Genomic DNA, 17,203 nt, shown 5'->3' on the forward strand with positions numbered 1-17,203 from the left:
GTATATTTGAACAAATTTACATTGTAAATGTATGCGGCATACCGGCTTAAGCAACAAATGCTACATACATATGGAACATCATGCACCAAAGCGGTGCGCAAAAATGGCCCGCGGGCCCTTCAGTTGCGGCGCGAATATACGACTTTACTATGAAGGACGCAACGGGGCTGTGGAATTTTGTGTTCAGCGCTGGAACTGGCTCCGTTGCAGCCATAAATAACGGACACATTTACTTTGCGCGGCGTCATCCAGCGAAACTCGCTGTCAGCAGTGACGTCAGCGGCAAAACAAATAGCGCCGAAGAACAGTGGACGAAAATTTAAGGATTGCCATTAAGAGAAAATTAAAATGAAATATTTTCTTTTCGATTTGAAAAAGGAGGTTATGCTATGTGCCATAAGCCTTGTGAACCAGAACGCCACTAACTTGAAATTTAAAATTGAAAGAATTGGCGCTTCATGCGTTCGATTATATAGACTTTTGGACATTGCGGGGTTAAAATAATATGACATTATGAGATCATCAAACAGCCTTTTATTTATGTTGCTCTCGTTTATTGTAGTCGGAGTCAATTCCAAATGCATTGATATTTCCTTCTCCTTAGAACTTTGCTGAAAAAATCTACATATTTGAGACAATCAAAATCGGAATATGCCCCATGTCCGTACAGAATTTAGTCTATTAATAAACCAACAGGTAGATGATATTTTTAGATAGAATAAAAGCCATGTGTTGTTCGAATTTGTACGAAGAGTGTCAAGGTGCATTAAATTTTCTTCACACGCCCACTTATGCATAAAGCGCCTGATTTTTAAAATAGTTAAGGTGTGTAGGTGAGGCATTTGCATGTCCTTGGCAATATGCCGCTCTCTATAAGTTATGCAAAACATGATTAGCTGCCTCTCAACCAGCTGTTCGTGCATCAGCGAATCAACTCGACCTTGAGAGAATAGGGAAGGAGTCTGCAGTGGTGTAAGTCTATCTTTAGTGCAAAATTTGACAGTGGCTTCCGAAACGAATTGTCCACATAAATGCATATAATCACAGTTTCGATTCCGAATCTAATTGAACCTCGGTTGCTCAACTCTCCAATGCCACGGTGCCTCATCAGCCCAAGGATTAATATTTCTTGTTATATCTGTCCTAAATTTAGTAAAGACCTCTGCAAATGTCTTCCTTGTGTGGAAACAGCTAAGCTTTCGATTCTCAGCAGCGCTGCGTGAGCTAATGATGAAGTAAACCTCTTATTTATCAATAAATAATTCGATTTGTAATGTTGGCCAGAAGTTCAAGTAAACAAGTGTTTTCAAAAATAAAAACTAAAAGAAAACGCCAAAAAAGAAGACAATAAAATTGGAGAAAGACGAATTGCTTTATTATTTAGACAACGTTGGAGCTTAGCGCCATAATTCGAAACGAAAATTTCGTGCCATAAAAAGTAACAGCCTATTTCGAGCCTTCATAATTTCCCAAAATACAAATAACAGTAATAGGGACTTTCGTAACTTTGTTTACGTACAAACACGCGCCCACTATGCCACCACGCCCGCGCTGGAAGCCTGAGGCCGTAAGACCGCGTGAGCCGAAAGACGCTCCAGTGTAGTAAAAAATAAAAATTGTAGGCAAATAAAAAGTTATATGCCTGGCATATTTGACCATTCACATTGTTTTTCCTTGTCATTGTTGTTGTATCATTACCGTTATTGCCACGAGAAAAGAAAGAAATAAACATTAAAATGACACAAGTGACGAGCTACGGATGACTGCCCCGGTCGCAGCGCTGAGGTGGCGTACGAGCCACCGACGGCTGCCAATTGGATCCTAGCGGTAATGACCCTCACACTCACAATATCGGCTATTATCGCTTTCTTTGAGTCAATGTGTGCGCGGCGAACGTCAACAGCAATGGCGTGGAACTGTCTCCATAGATGACGGTGAGGAGATGGCAGGCCGTTGGTCGGAGTCCATTGAAAACTGTAAAATCAATTATAATGAACAGATGGTGGAAAAGGAACAAAACGCAACAAGACAATTACAGGGCTCTCCAGCCGCAGCAATAAAGAAGAGAAAATATCCACTAAGGCAAACAAAAGGTGCAAATAGCCATTCTGACAAGGACAAAAGGGCCATAAAATAAATGTTTTTATATGAGCAGAAAAACAAGGAAAAAGGGTAGAACAAATAAACGAAATTAAGCCAGTGTCTTTATGGCTCGCGCCAAATCGTCAGCACTTGCCAAAAGAGTAAAAAAATAACAAAAAAAAAAGAGTAAGGAAGCGCTACATTCGGATGCAACCGAACATTATATTAGAGGGTCGGTATTCAAACAATTTTATATATACATCACTAATACACCGACCGACATATTTGGTATAAGGCTTGTTAGAGGATCATTATATGTAGAATATGGCTGTTGGGGTATTATCGACTCGATTTTATCCATTAGCTGATATACTACACATTCTAAAAAAATGTTCGCTGGGTTTCATTAAGGTACATTACATAACATCACCAATCATATCGAGTAAACTCATCGGATGTTCGAAAATCCTGGTAATAGTTACTATATATCGGGGCTAGGTCAAGTTTTCGCCCAATTATATATATTTTAGTCACACGGATACACTGCTGTGAGTACAACACGCTCTGTAATTCGCATTAAAATAACTCAAATATTGGGCGATATATCCAGCATAAAGTCACCTGGAAGTTCGCAAATCTTTACATTAGGTATAGTGTTGCTCAGGGAAGTATTGACCCGACACAACCCATTTTTGATGCACAGAGTTACTATTGTCAGGAAAAAATTCTCTCAGTATTTCAATTATATATTGAGCGAGATTTTCGGTCAACAGTCAACTATATGTAGATACTGGCGTGCAGACATTGGGTACCTAGGGGCTTGAACAGTTTTGGTTTGATCTTCTTCTACTTGATTTGTGTGCTGGAAGAACCAAATGTATTTTTAAATTGTCCTATATTGGAAGTAGGCGTGGTTTTAGTCCGATTTCAGAATTTTCACACTTTGATATAGGTCGGTCAAGTCCCGAGATATGGGATTTCACCAAAAAGTGACCGGTGCCACACCCATCGTTCAATTTTCTCACCGACTCTCATAAAGCCCGCCACGGACGGAAGTACAGACAGATATTAACCCGGATTTCAACTCCTCTCATCATCTTGAACATTTTTATATAAATATTAGGGTGTCAAACATCATCCTTCCCCTTTTATTCAATACTTTATAAAAAGTGTTACAGTGATCGAATTTAGTTCATGCGTCGGTTCGTTCGATAATCTGTTTCCATCTAGACGGCAACTTAATAATATACCCCTCGTAGAAGCCCCTATTCTTATTTGCGAAGAACTAAAACAGCCACTTTTCACAAGCCTCTTTTGAGTTCAACTTTACACCAACAAGGGCGTTCGCCATGGACAGGAACATCTGGTAATCACTTGGCGCTATGTCTGGGCTATGGTGGATGCGAGCTGCCGTATCTTCTGACGAGACATCAACGAAGTGTGTAGTCTAGCGTTGTGCTGGTGGAACACTACACCCTTCCTGTTGGCCAATTCTGGACGCTTCTGCTCGATCGCCTGCTTCAAGCGGGCCAGTTGTTCGCAGTAGTTGGTAGAATTAAGCGTCTGGCCATATGGCAGCAGCTCATAGTGGATGATTCCCTTCCAATCCCACCGAACACAGCAAAATCTTCCTGGCCGTCAATCCCGGCTTGGCCACTGTTTGGGACGATTCACCGGCCTTCGACCACGACCGTTTTCGCTTGATATTGTCGTATGTGATCCATTTTCCGCAGTTCGAAGTGATAGAGTAGCATCCCTCAAAACACCACGGAACGTTTCTCTAGCAAATTTACCTTTAACGAAGGAAGCAACATGTTTCAGAAGTATAGAAAAAAAAAAACAAACAAACAACAGAACATGAAAAAAATCTTCATCTCAAAGCGAAATAAAACTATAAATAGTTTGACAGTTTACCAAAAGGGCACTATTTTTACATATCAAAAGAAAGTGTTAGCATTATATGTACATATGTATACTATACATATGAATGAACACAGAATTCCGAGAACATTCGAGGGCTAATGTTAGCGCAACACTTCCTAGCACCTTCATCTTCTGATTATAAGGACACTATTTAATTACCAAAATGTTATCTTCCCTGTTTGAGATCAGCTTGAAAAATATCTTCATCGAACATTTGCCATTTGAGGTGACACACTTCGCAAGCTTGTTGGTGTGGACTGCTATTTTGTATTGAGAAGATTTCCGCAAGCTTTCGTCTAATTGCCCCATTTCTTTTCTGCTCGAAAACTACTTGCAGGTGCATGAGATCTTCGCCTCAAGCGCCGCTGTTCGCAATTAGTTGGCCAAAATGTCTGATTGCAAGCAACCGGAAAATTTATTACACGGCAGCAACAACAGACAGCGGACCAAAGCAACTTGAACGCGGCTGAGAGAAGCTGAAGCTGCAATTGCGCAATGCGTCTGCGGAGATAGCGGAAAGAAAGTGTGAAACGGATAAGGTAAAGGCAAAGCAAAAACTGTAAACTAAAGAACACAGCAAATTAAAAAATAAAAATAAATTAACAGAAAAGTAAAGGATGTTTTGAAAATTTTGGGCGAATCGGAAGCCGCAAACTTGAAATTTCACCGCGGCGACTTACATACGTGCACATGCATATATGTACAAGTACGGCCTGTGCGCAGTTAGTTGGTATGCTACGGACATGCTACAATGCTGTTGCCACTAGCGTTTTCCCTTTCCTGCCAGCTCTCGAAGGCTCGTTATTATCGGTAACAAGTCACGGTTGTAGCGAAGTTGTGTGGTCACGGAAACCATTGGGCTGACTGGCAACATAAGCAGGACAAAGTGGCGCGACTAGCGAACAGATGTGATTTTCCCTAAGCATTCGCACGTTTCTGCTTCTACGCCGCATTGATTTGCCGTGTGTTGTCCGAACTTTGGAATGACTTGAATGGATGGCATGCGAATCAATGTAATAAGTAGAGCAACTATTAAGAGGTCATCAAAGATGACGGAGACACGTGAGCGGTTGTGTTTACAAATAATTATACATCCGCATGCGTGGATTGGTTGTTACATTCCGAATAGAAGAAAAAGTTCAGCTTGAGATTTCTTTCAGTAACTCCTGTTTTCGTAGTCCTTGCGAAAAGCCATTTTAGAATGCTTTTCTTATCCGGAACTCAAAGACAAAACACCGAATCAAATCGAATATTCAAAAGAATTTAATAGGACATTCTAATACCAGCTCTATACGTATAACAGACCTTATTCGACGCGTCGACCGGGGAGTGCATATATTGGGTCTTTTCGTATTTCTAATCAAACTTCAACTTATTTTTTTTTATATATATAATGAACTTTAATGAACCAAATATGTACCATTTTGCTGAACCAGTTTTTGCTATTATATTTTTCCGCTAGAAACATTATTCCAACAGTGTAAAAATTTTCTGATTTCTCGGCGAAAAACTGCGACAAGTAGTAATTTTCACAGGCTTCTCTAGAAGCCAACTTTACTCCATTAACGGAGTTCTGCTTTGACCGAAACAAATTGTAGTCCGATGGTGCAAGGTCAGGGCTATGTGGTGGATGCAACAAAACTTCCCTGCCAAGCTCTCCCAGAGTCTGCCGAGTCATCAAAAGTGTGTGTGGTCTAGCGCTGTCCTGATGAAAAACGAAGCCCTTTTTTGTTGATAAGTTCTGGTCATTTTTTTTCGATTGCTTGCTTCAATCTCATCAGTTGTTGACAGTAAAATGTAGAATCAATTGCTCGACCAGGCTGGAGCAGCTCATGGTCGATGATTCCTTTCCAATCCCACCAAACACTCAGCATAACCTTTCGAGGCGTCAATCCTAGCTTTGCGACCATTTGTTGAGCTTCACCACCCCGGTCTATGATCTTTTTCGCACATTATTGTCATATTTGATCCATTTTTTGTCTCCAGTTACTATTCGCTTCAGAAATGGTTTGATTTCATTTCGCTTCAGCAAAGAATCGCAGATGTTAATTCGGTCTATTAAATATTTCACAGGCAATTCATGTGGTACCCATCAGCGAGCTTCTTTTTGTAGCCAGCCTTTTCTAAATGGTTCAAAACCGTTTGATGATGAATGTTAAGTTCCTTAGTGATGCAATGGCTGCAAATGTTATGCTCCTGATCAATCTTTTCCATAATTTCATCGACTTTTTCACCGGCAGGTCGACCAGAGCGAAGTACATCTTTCACATCAAAATTTTCAGAACGGGAGCCAGCGAACCATTGTTGTGCTACACGAACTGATACAGTATCGTCTCCATAAACTTCGCATACTTCAGTGGTGGGTTGCGTGGCGTTCTTCTTTCTTTTATACAAAAATATCAAAATATAGTGAATTTCTTCATTATTTTCACTCATTTTTGGACAGCTGTAACTTTTTTCAACTTCTCCGAAGTTTTTTTTTTGATTAAATGAAACTTAAAATCACACCTTTCTAACACTTTATAGTATTACACAATGTGATTGGTAGCACTGGAGATATACAACTACAATGACATCTATTGGCAAAATACGAAAAGACTTTTTCAACTGACCAATATTTCTTTAGCTAAATCTTTGCGCAAAACCTAATTTTTATTGCGGCATCCAACGAATAATTGGGCTTTTCAAATTATCAAATAATTTATTTTGTCTCTCTCGGGAGCGAATTGTTTAAGCATTAACCTAGTTACACCCATACACATACATATACTCGGAGTAATAATGAAGAATTCATTTAATTTTTTTTCCTTTCCAATTGCAGGTGTGGACGAGTGCGAGAGATCAAGCCCTCGAGTACCAGCTCTATAAACGGACCTCAATATGTATTTGTGTCCGGTTCAAATAAATTAAATCATCACCAACTTATATGCGAATATTAACAGAGAACAAAACTCAACGACTTAATCCGGTTTAGAGCCTGCAGCGCCACCGCTTTTCAGCATCTGCCTTATACTCTTACATAGACATAAGCGTATACGATTGTGAGTTGACCTCAGTTGGAAAATTTATAACAATATTGTAGGGATTAAAGTGCAATTCGCTAGCGTTCAATAATAAATATCAACATCTAGTGAATAAATAATACATTTATATGCGTGTGTATGTATGCGTGTTTAATTTAATATCGTAAAAAATAGAAACGTTTACACTTCCGGTGCAATTGCAGCAGACAAAGCCGACAAATAGCTGAACAACAACACCAACAATAAAATGGCTGCGCAAAGCTGCATTTGGACATATTTGTGCGCCCTCCGCCTGACTCTCCTCGCGCTGCCGCTGCTGTTGGCAAACACAGAGGCGCGAATCGGTAAGTGCTCACATACTTATGTAACCATATGCAGAAGCTATTGAAAATTTATAATCCCAAACATGTTGCCAACTATTTGGCATACGTTTGAGTACAGCAGCTGCCCAGAATGCGTGAAAAAATGCAAAATAGAGAAACTAACTGGAAATTAAGTAAGCAATTAAAAACAGACTTTTTCTCAGAAGAGCGGAGAATTTAAAATGAGGGTCTAAATTATGAACAGATCACAGTGGGCCCTCATGGAGTAGACAATAGTGACAATGGTCGCATGGCGAAGTAATTTGCATTTACTTCTAAAATGATTTTACCTAAAATTACTCTGAGTTCAAATGTGAGTGGCGGTAATTTTCCTTCAGTTGAGCTTCTGCAATGAATGTGTATTAGCAGGAAACATCAATGTCGGCAACATTTGCGTGTGTGATGGTCCAATTTACTGACAAATTAAATGAAAGAATGCTGACAAGACAAGTAGAAATCAATTTTATGGTTACTAATGGCCATCTGAGCCGAATTTCTGAATGTTTATGTGAATTTTGTGAAACACAGGCATATAAATATGCTCATACATTCGTGCAAGTCGCCAGTATATGCCGTAATTGTTTATAATCTTTGCGTAAAATTTTAGGTTGCATGCGAATACAACTCTTTCAAAGCGATTCCATTGACTGCTTCCAATGCCTCGCATAAAATTGTATAAATTTTCGAATTCCCCCATCTGTGTCATAGGAACACAGATACTCGAAGGAGCTTGTGTCTGCCATGCTCAACGACAATTATTTGAATTCATCAACTTGTTACATACAAAAACAACAAAGACCATATACTCCAACAATCAGGAGCGATAACATGCTCTACACAATGTGGGCGTGACTGAGCGAATACATACATATAGTAAATACAGAACTCATGCTCGTCTGCCAAGCTTAAGCTACATTGTAGTAGTTTTCACTAGGAGAGTCCCTACGCTCGTGCCATAGTAACTGCCAGAAAGTTGAAGCAAAATCTCTGCCGTCGTTTGTATATTCATAATTTTCCTTACACATGTCGTAGATATGTTTGTGATGTGCAAATATTTGAAAATTGTCTAAATTTAAACGGGAATGTTCCGTTTTGTTACGAAGCCGAAATAAGGCCAGCCCACGCTTTCCAGCAGTCACACTCAGGACACACAAAGCGCAATAACTAATACAAGCAGAGCAAAGCGCGTTCTGAAAGCTTGTAAAGTCCCGCAAATTATGTCTGCCAAACATTCTTAATCATTCCACGTCCGATATAATTTTTATTAGAAATTAATGTGGGCGTGCGTAATTATACTCTCGCAACATGTTGCTACATAGTATAATAGTATTGTTTACCTAACGGTTGATTGTTTCACATAAACCTAAGCGAGATAGATATAGGGTTATATGTAGTTTTTGGAAGTCGAACAAGTCTTTTCGTATTTCTAATCAAACTTTAACTTATTTTTTAATATTTAAAATGAACCTTAATTAGCCAAATATGTATCACTTTGGTGGACCACTTTTTGCCATTTTTCCGCTAGAGACATTATTCCATTAGTGTCAAACTCTTCTAGTTTCTCGGCAAAAAACTACGCAAGTCATTTTCACACGCTTCTCTTGAAGCCAACTTTATGCCATTAAGGGAGTTCTGCATCGACCGAAATGAAATGATAGTCCGACTGTACAAGGTCAGAGCTATATGGTGGATGATGTGGACATCAGAACATCCCAAAGTTGTGGGTGGTCTAGCGTTGTCCTGATGCAAGACGAAGGCCTTTCTGTTGATCAGTTCAGGTCGTATTTTTCGATTGCTTGCTTCAAGCTCATCAGTTGTTGACCATAAAATGTAGAATCAATTGCTCGACCAGGCTGGATCAGCTCATGGACGATGATTCCTTTCCAATCCCACCAAACACTCAGCATAACCTTCCGAGGCATCAATCCTGGCCTATCAATCCTAGCCAGCCTTTTTAAAATGGTTCAAAACCGTTTGATGATGAATGTTAAGTTCCCTAGCGATGTCACGGCTGTTTATGTGACGGTCCTGATCAATCTTTTCCATAATTTCATCGACTTTTTCGACGATAGGTCGACCAGAGCGAAGTACATCTTTCACATCTTTCACATCCAAATTTTCGAAACGGAAGCGAGCGAAGCATTATTGTGCTACAAGAACTGATACAGAATCGTCTCCGTAAACTTCACAAATTTCATTGGTGGCTAGCGAATTTTTTTTGGCTAAATGAAGCCTAGAATCTCACCTTTTCAACACTGTATGGTATGACACAATGTGATTGGTAGCACTGGAGATATACGACTACAACGACATCTATTTACAAAATACAAAAAGACTTTTTCAACTACCCAATATAAAGATTTTCAATCTTTTGGGTGACTTCACACCACATATACCGGCCTATTTGAAACCCAACTTAATAAAGAAACGAATATAGTCAGGTGAAGACTTACCCTAGAGTCCATATAACTAACAAGCCTTATGTATCTGAAAGTATTACGCTGGCTTTAATCCTTCCAAGTGTCAAGAGTATGAAATGTTCGGTTATAACCAAACTTAGCTATTCCTTACTTGTTTTATATTCAAAAGAGCTGACAGTTTTTAAATAGCTGTAAAGGCATGTGTGAATATATTTTGCTCTCATTTCGCATAATCCACTTACGTTCACAGGTGTAGATTTTTAATTTAATTAATCAACGTGAACATCTTGGAGAATTTCCATTGACTTTTGCTTAGAACCTAGATACACAGGTGAACGCGTGTGTGAATGTTTACTAAAAGACGCCTAACGACAGCAAGAATTTAAGTCAAATGCAGATATTCTTTCTTTGCGTGTTCGCAATTTTCTTAACTCTTCTAAAATTTAAATGGGTTTAACCCATTTACCCATTAACTCAGCCGTTAACACTCGACCCTCATTCGCTCGTTCACAGCAATCCACAGCAATTCTCAGTGTATAGCTGCCAAGTTACCACTATTTGATTTATTGGTATTTGTGCTATTGCCACTGCTGTTAGCTTAATTAACGCATAAAGCTTAATTGAAAAAGTTTTAAGTTCACTTTCACCAACAAAAGACTTGCTACACGAGCAAAATGTCTCCCGCACAGTCACCGCTCTTCACGCTTAGAAGGCGTCCTATATCGAAGTCCACATACAACACACCCACTTTAGATACAAGCTGCGCTCATATCAGCATTTTTGTAAACCTTTTTATGCATGAGTGAGCATAGATTGCTAGTAATTAAGCTCATTTTATTCACCATAAAGCTCTGAAAAGTTATCTCAACAGTCTAACATTTATTTTGTATAATAATTCCTAGATAATATTGATAATTACATAAATGGTATTTAAATAACAGTTCATCACAGAATACCAATATGTCATTTGTGTAGTATCACCAATTATAAGTTTGGAGTTGTTTGCAGGAACGCTTTGAATCTCAGACATTTCACTCTAATATTTAAAGCTCAATTAACGGTGAGAGAGCAGCGATTTACTAGCAGAAGGAATATATTTCGTGCTTTGTGCAGAGCTTGAGACAACATTCGTCATAAATGCCGCGGCGACGACGACTATTGGACACGGTATCTACTTGACCGCCGTGAAGCTTAGCCAAGAAGGGTGAGTTTGCATAAGCGAAAGGCAGCTGAGCGTCGATTTCACCGTTTATTGGTCAGTGAATTCCCCAATATTCAGACGAAATTTAAAACTAGCAAAAAATAAATAATCGGACGGCAGGTCATTCACATGACTTCTTGAATTTGGTATTGAAGCCATTTTCGCACGCGCTCGAGAGTACCATGTCCAGGCAGATACCACAGATTGTTTGCTGGCCAAAGCTTCGTTCCATTTGTGCCAACAAAATGAGCAGCAAAGCGAAAGGTTTCAACAAATTCCCAGGCATTATAACGGCAGTTTATTATGAGGTGTTATTTTTAGTGCTTTCTAATCATACAATACGAGTAATGTAGCTTATTTTAGTTGCGCTATGCAACTGAAGTATTTCACAATCCTTCGCCAGCTTTTTATACCAAGGTACTCGCTCGGCTCGGTGTTGATGCGTTTTTGCACACGTTACAGCTGCAGATGCCAATTGCGATTAATCCGACCGCCAAAGAAATGAGGCTTGTCAACAGCCATATTTCGAAAACTAAGGAAGTGCTAAGGTCGATTGAAACCGTGCCTTATAGCTAAAAATCTAAACGATAACATTTTAGTCATTCTGGATTTTGTAAGCATTTGCTCGCAAAGCAATTTTTTTTATAATCGAAACAAGGATACAATGAGCGCTCCCAGCGACTCCGCATAAATCAACTTCTTTCAAAAACTGCTAGTTCTGGATCATTAATATTTTAATGCAGTGTTACTTAGTTGCATATGTGTTTTCTCAGTACCTCGATCAATCGACCAATCTCAACTAAATATTTATGTTACAAAGCAAATATTAGATATATCCGACTACTGCCACGCCTATTTTATATACATATAACACATCAGATCCTTTCACTTTGGAATATTTAAAATATAACTTATTACGAGTAGTGCTCGCAATCGGACTTATCAAGCTCCATCTCATCAAATATGAGAACCTCCACGTATTGTAAAGACTGATCCATTTCGAGTTCCCTACTTTTTTAAAGAAATAACACAGAAACTTCAAATTTAATGTGGAGCGTTCAGTTTCAGTCGAAAGAACATTCTTTGGCATTTACTTGTTTGAAGATTATCTTCTTCAAATGTTGGCCGCGGTCTCAGTTCGATCACTCGTTCGAGCATCTCGATTGGTAACTAGCGAATGACACACGTGATGTTTTGCTCCAAGGTCTGAATCGAAGCTGGATGACTTTATACATCCTCATAGAAAAAGGTCTTACGATGTGATATCACACGATCTTACTGACCAATAGACCGGCCCAAAACGTGAAATTATCTACTCTCCGAAGTGTTCTCTCAGTATATCTATCTATTGCGATGTGTGGGAAGTGGTGCTTTCATGTTGGCAGATATAACCAATATATAACCACTTTATAACCAAAACAAAAATTTTGTTTCGATATGAGTGGTTTCTATTATAACGTTTTTCCTTCGCCTGTAAACTTATGAAAACTAATGTTACGTTATTTTGCTTTTTTGGTGACGATATACTCAATGTAATGATTTTCTAATTTTTAATCAACTATACTTGTATGTCGTAAATATCGGTTGATATGCAAGATCTCCAAACAAATAAATGTGCGTACTATATTGAATTAAAGAATCAGGTAATAAATTGGCCCAGCACATATAAAATATTTTTAATTGTTTAAGTTAATACTTGGGTGTAAATATTAACTTGAGCATGCTTTAGTTTACTGCCAATGATAATAACATGAAATCGATCTAACCCTCCCTCTATCTCCAAAGAAGCCAATAGAATAATTCACGACCATCTCGTTGGCTTTCTACCGCTGAATCTGTGTGGTGTTTATATGAAATCAAGCTGACATGTTCTCGTGAATATGACTACGTCACCCGAATGCGACGTGTTCCTGTCTTTCATATGCATAAGAAAGCGGTGCGAATATAAGTGAGTGTGCCTTGTGAATCTATTACGCCTACGGATTCATATACTTGCCGTTGAGCGTGCGGTGATTAAATGCAAAGTAGATATAATTTAAGTTCAATTTCGGGCTAAAAATTATGAAATGGGTACAGGGGATTTCCCGTGTTATCATGGTGGCCCCCACCAAATACATGAGCACTATTTTGCGAAGACCCTCGTATAAAAGCGCAACAGAATGTTGCAAGCAACATCAGTTCCTTCGCACAGCTTCAGCAGAGCGTTGTGTGAAAATAAAAGATCATTTTCGCCTTATACACTTACAACTAAATAAATAACTCACAACCATGATATCGAGTTCGCTGAAGATTTGCGCTTTTCTAACAGTATTCGTAGTCAGCTTGCAGCATATTTCGGCGGAGCAGGCTGTTTGCGGTCCCGCCATAGACGCAGCTCTCAGTCTTATGTGCGAAAACGGCTTTAATACGAAATTCAAGAAATCACGTGAGTAATCGCTATTTGTTTGGTGCATACTCGTATTCCTCACAATAATAATAAACATTTTTCATGCAATTCATTGAATTTTAGTGGAATGGGATGATCTTGGTAACACTGAGCCCGAAGCACTGTCGCCCTTCGGCCTGATGAACTTTCCTTTCTTAGCCAAAATTCATGGCAGCCAGGTGGATACAGTGGCTAAAACTCGTCGTCGGCGGGAAGGCGTCTATGACGAATGCTGCCGCAAAGCCTGCTCCTACAACGAGCTGTTATCCTATTGCAAATAAGCTTTTCCATTTCTAAACTATAGTTGCCGACTTTCACGTTAAATGAATTTACACAGACCTTCCTGAATCCACGTTTTACTCAATTACCACTCTGCCCCAGCCCATACCTGAGGATATGTTGCCAAGAGACGAATCTAAATAGCATTCGGAAATGCTTATGATGCTTATAGTTGTGATACATACTTACTTGTGAATTAATATCTATAAAAAAATCTTAATAAAAAAATATAAAATTGGAAAATTTTCAGTAAGTTCAATGAAGAGATCTTCAGGCTGTTGGTGTTATAGTTATTTACACATAAAATAAATAAATTGTTATGCAAAATCACAAAAAGTTTTTAAAATCAAAGTGTCAGCTTCTTCCACAAAAATGCATCCTTTATTGAGAGACTCTCCTTGCTCACCTGCACCTTAACCTTCGCATGCACTTCGGCTCATCCTACAACCGTTGGCGTTGGTGTAAATCACATGTGCGCTCATAAATATGCAATAATCCGATGAAGCCAAATGAACATTTACGCGCGCATTGAGATAAAATTAACATAATGCTAAATTGTGTGTGTGTGCATGAGCATCGCATTAACTATATAGCTAAAATCTGGCGATACTGCAAGGATATTTAGTGCAAAGTTGCTGGTATAAAAGCCTTACCGAAAGCTCAGGATCCAACAGTACGATTTCGTAGCCACAAGAGGAGCAACACATTTTCGAATATAATTCCAAACATTGAGAATGAATTTGCTGAAAATCGGCGCTTTGCTGCTGGTGCTATCGATGGCCTTGCATCAAAGCATTGGCAGAACCGTTTGTGGGCCCGCTCTGGATGAGGTGCTCAGCGCCATCTGCGTGCATGGCTTCAACACAAAATTCAAGAAATCAAGTGAGTAAAAGACGCATTTCATATGCAACATAAAATATTCGGTTTTCAGTTTTGATAAGCAATAAACGAATGCCGACTTTCAGTGGAATGGGATCAGCTGGGCAATAATGCTGTGGAAGATGAGCTAGCTTTCCCTTATGCCAGATTTCCCTTTTTGGCCGAAATTCGCGGCGGTCAGCTGAATACATTGGCGAAAATTCGCCGACATCGTGACACGATCGTAACCGGTGTCTATGATGAATGTTGCAACAAGGACTGCACTTACAATGAAATTCTCTCGTACTGCAATCGGTTTGAGTAAACTAGTTGGCTCAGCAAAGAATCGCATTGAATAAATGGTTTTTGGCTTTTACAAGGTTCTATCATAAGACTCCCTTTTGCAAGAAGATTCTTTAAAAATCTTTGAATTTATGTTAATAAAATATGTTACTGCATAACAAACAATACACTTTGAGCTAATAAATGTATAAAATACGAAAGGTGTATGTACATAACGCGTATGGACTTCAGACGTGCTCCCTTATATATGCAACGTTGAGCGCGGCATTCAAGCCAAGCACTAACGAAGAGACGGATGTGCTAACTGCACTTGAATGAAGCACGGATCTCTCTCCGATAATGGGTCCCACCTTTGTCGTATGGAATAATTACACTGGGTTGAAGAGTATTTGGGAATTAAGAAACACAGTTTCACAGGTGCTATAGTGTTTTAGATTTAAGAAGTTAGGTTAGTTGGCTGATCAAAGATTGCACGTGGACTACTATATGTAGTCCTTTGTGAGGCTACAGAAAATAAGAACTCCTGTGTTCGAACTATCAATTAACAAAACTCTTAGTAGCCAATGCAAATTTGCACAGGCGATTGATTTCCATTAATGCCAGCTCGGTGAGATGTCTGAAGGTATGCGCTCTCTAGTGCTTAAGTCTTGACCTCCCCAACCCCGGACAGTCAAGGAGGAAGTGTTGAGCTGTTTCCACTTCATCTTCTTCCAAACAGCTTCTGCAGTCTGACGTCTGGTAGGATTCTTAGCCTTACTGCGTAGACGCCAATAGGGCCCGAAAACTAGGGAGAGGCTAGCTTTACTGAGGACTAAAAGGCTTTTGCGACAGCGCATGTAATGATGGTGGCTCAGCGCTGGCCAAGCTTCCAGAAGTCTTGGAGAAGTTACTCTGGAGCGATTAGTAAATGAAATAAGTTCTGTTTCAAAGTTTAAAGAGCATTTGGTGTTCTTAAATTATATGTATATTACTTCAGATTATAAGATCAAATGACAGCTAATTACCAGTCAGCAATGCTTCTTTCATAGTTATATTTCAGAGGTCGAACCTGAACGGAATTTATTATAGAATACTAAGTCTACATAAAACTGAGCATCATTTTTAGGACAAGTGAGATTTGAAAATAACTTCAGATGCATATCGTGCCACTTGGGCTGGCGACACCGGAAGATCGAACGAAACTGCCTTATTCAGGCAATTTAAAGCACTAAATTACTAAGAATTACATTCCCTCTTAGAAAACGTCAAAATCCCGTGCATTTTGTCATAAATATTGTGCTGTCGAGCGTTATCAGTTTTCTCATTGGCCAACTGTGCTGTGCTGTGCTCTCACTACGTTTATTTAACTACACACTTTGCCATCCATCTCTATGGCTGAGTCCAATAAGTGCTTTAAATGCTGTTGGCAATGGCAACGGCAGCTGTTATTCGCACCACAAGTACCGCTATTCCTGCAAATTTCAGTTTTGGTGTTGTAATTGACGTTGACAATACTGCAGTCAGTTTGCCAGATTTCGCTTGCCATCTGACAAATTTGACTGTGACACCCCTACCAACAACATAGCCGTTGCTCGTTAGCAAGTTTTTGCCCGGCTTGTGTGTTGCTGTTCTGCTTTTCACTTCGACAAAACAACTTCCTGTCGACGATGGGCTCCTTACAGATAGCTGAGATTAATATTGTACTTATTGGCTATTTTTCGTGTTCGTCCTCCGCCGTCGCTGACGCTTGTCAGTCGGAGAATTTATCATATTGCTAACGTCTCCAGTTTTGCCATTTTTACGAGTACTTGACAGTCAGTTTGCTGCTTTTGTCCGCTTTCAGCGCAGCAATTTTTCCGAAAAATGTGTGTTGAAAGGCTAAAATTCAATGTTGACAGTTGAGATTTTCCGTCATTTTTGGATCTTAGTTTGTGCTTAGTAAGCGCTTCATTGGGCCCTCTTCACATAGTTGTGTGAGTGCTCAAATTCCCAATATACTTAAGAGCTGAAATGGAAGTATGATTGCAAACATAGTAGCTCAGTTTAGTGAATGTTCTGAAGCAGATTTAGGCTTTGACTCAAAACCTCGATTTCCTCATCTCGTACGGGCTTGATAGGCTTTAAAAAAATTAATCAGCTTTTGGCCCATCCTTCATATCCAAGTCTTATGAGAACTTATTTTGTAAATAAGCAGAAGATCTGTACTTGGCTTATAGTAACGTTTTAAGGGAACCGATCCGTTGTTCTAATACTTTTATTGCTAACTTGAAAGGCCACAACAAAGTCAGTTAGTTGTGGGTATGAGCTTCACTACGCCTTAGATATGAAAACTTCGACTATTGTCTACC

The 17,203-nt window shown here is 39.3% G+C and overlaps 3 protein-coding genes across 5 annotated transcripts in view; all 3 read left to right on the forward strand.

The window, feature by feature from the left end:
* Nucleotides 1-17,203, forward strand: part of LOC120776780 — a 174,440-nt gene that overhangs the window by 62,034 nt on the left and 95,203 nt on the right. For 2 of the 3 annotated variants that reach the window (XM_040107761.1, XM_040107760.1), the window contains exon 2: nucleotides 6,827-7,372. In XM_040107761.1, the coding sequence (XP_039963695.1) occupies nucleotides 7,276-7,372 (97 nt within the window). In that variant the 5' untranslated portion in view covers nucleotides 6,827-7,275. Of the gene's footprint in view, nucleotides 1-4,342; nucleotides 4,545-6,826; nucleotides 7,373-17,203 lie in introns of all 3 variants that reach the window. The other variant, XM_040107759.1, reaches the window with a different exon arrangement.
* On the forward strand, nucleotides 13,200-14,042 carry LOC120776785 (LIRP-like). The gene is made up of 2 exons (XM_040107771.1): nucleotides 13,200-13,436; nucleotides 13,521-14,042. Exons 1-2 carry the CDS (start codon nucleotides 13,280-13,282, stop codon nucleotides 13,715-13,717), a joined length of 354 nt encoding a protein of 117 aa, XP_039963705.1. The 5' UTR covers nucleotides 13,200-13,279; the 3' UTR covers nucleotides 13,718-14,042.
* LOC120776784 (probable insulin-like peptide 1) lies at nucleotides 14,372-15,041 on the forward strand. The gene is made up of 2 exons (XM_040107770.1): nucleotides 14,372-14,597; nucleotides 14,681-15,041. Exons 1-2 carry the CDS (start codon nucleotides 14,450-14,452, stop codon nucleotides 14,896-14,898), a joined length of 366 nt encoding a protein of 121 aa, XP_039963704.1. The 5' UTR covers nucleotides 14,372-14,449; the 3' UTR covers nucleotides 14,899-15,041.

This window comes from Bactrocera tryoni, chromosome 5 (genome assembly GCF_016617805.1).
Source record: "Bactrocera tryoni isolate S06 chromosome 5, CSIRO_BtryS06_freeze2, whole genome shotgun sequence".
NCBI lineage: Eukaryota > Metazoa > Arthropoda > Insecta > Diptera > Tephritidae > Bactrocera > Bactrocera tryoni.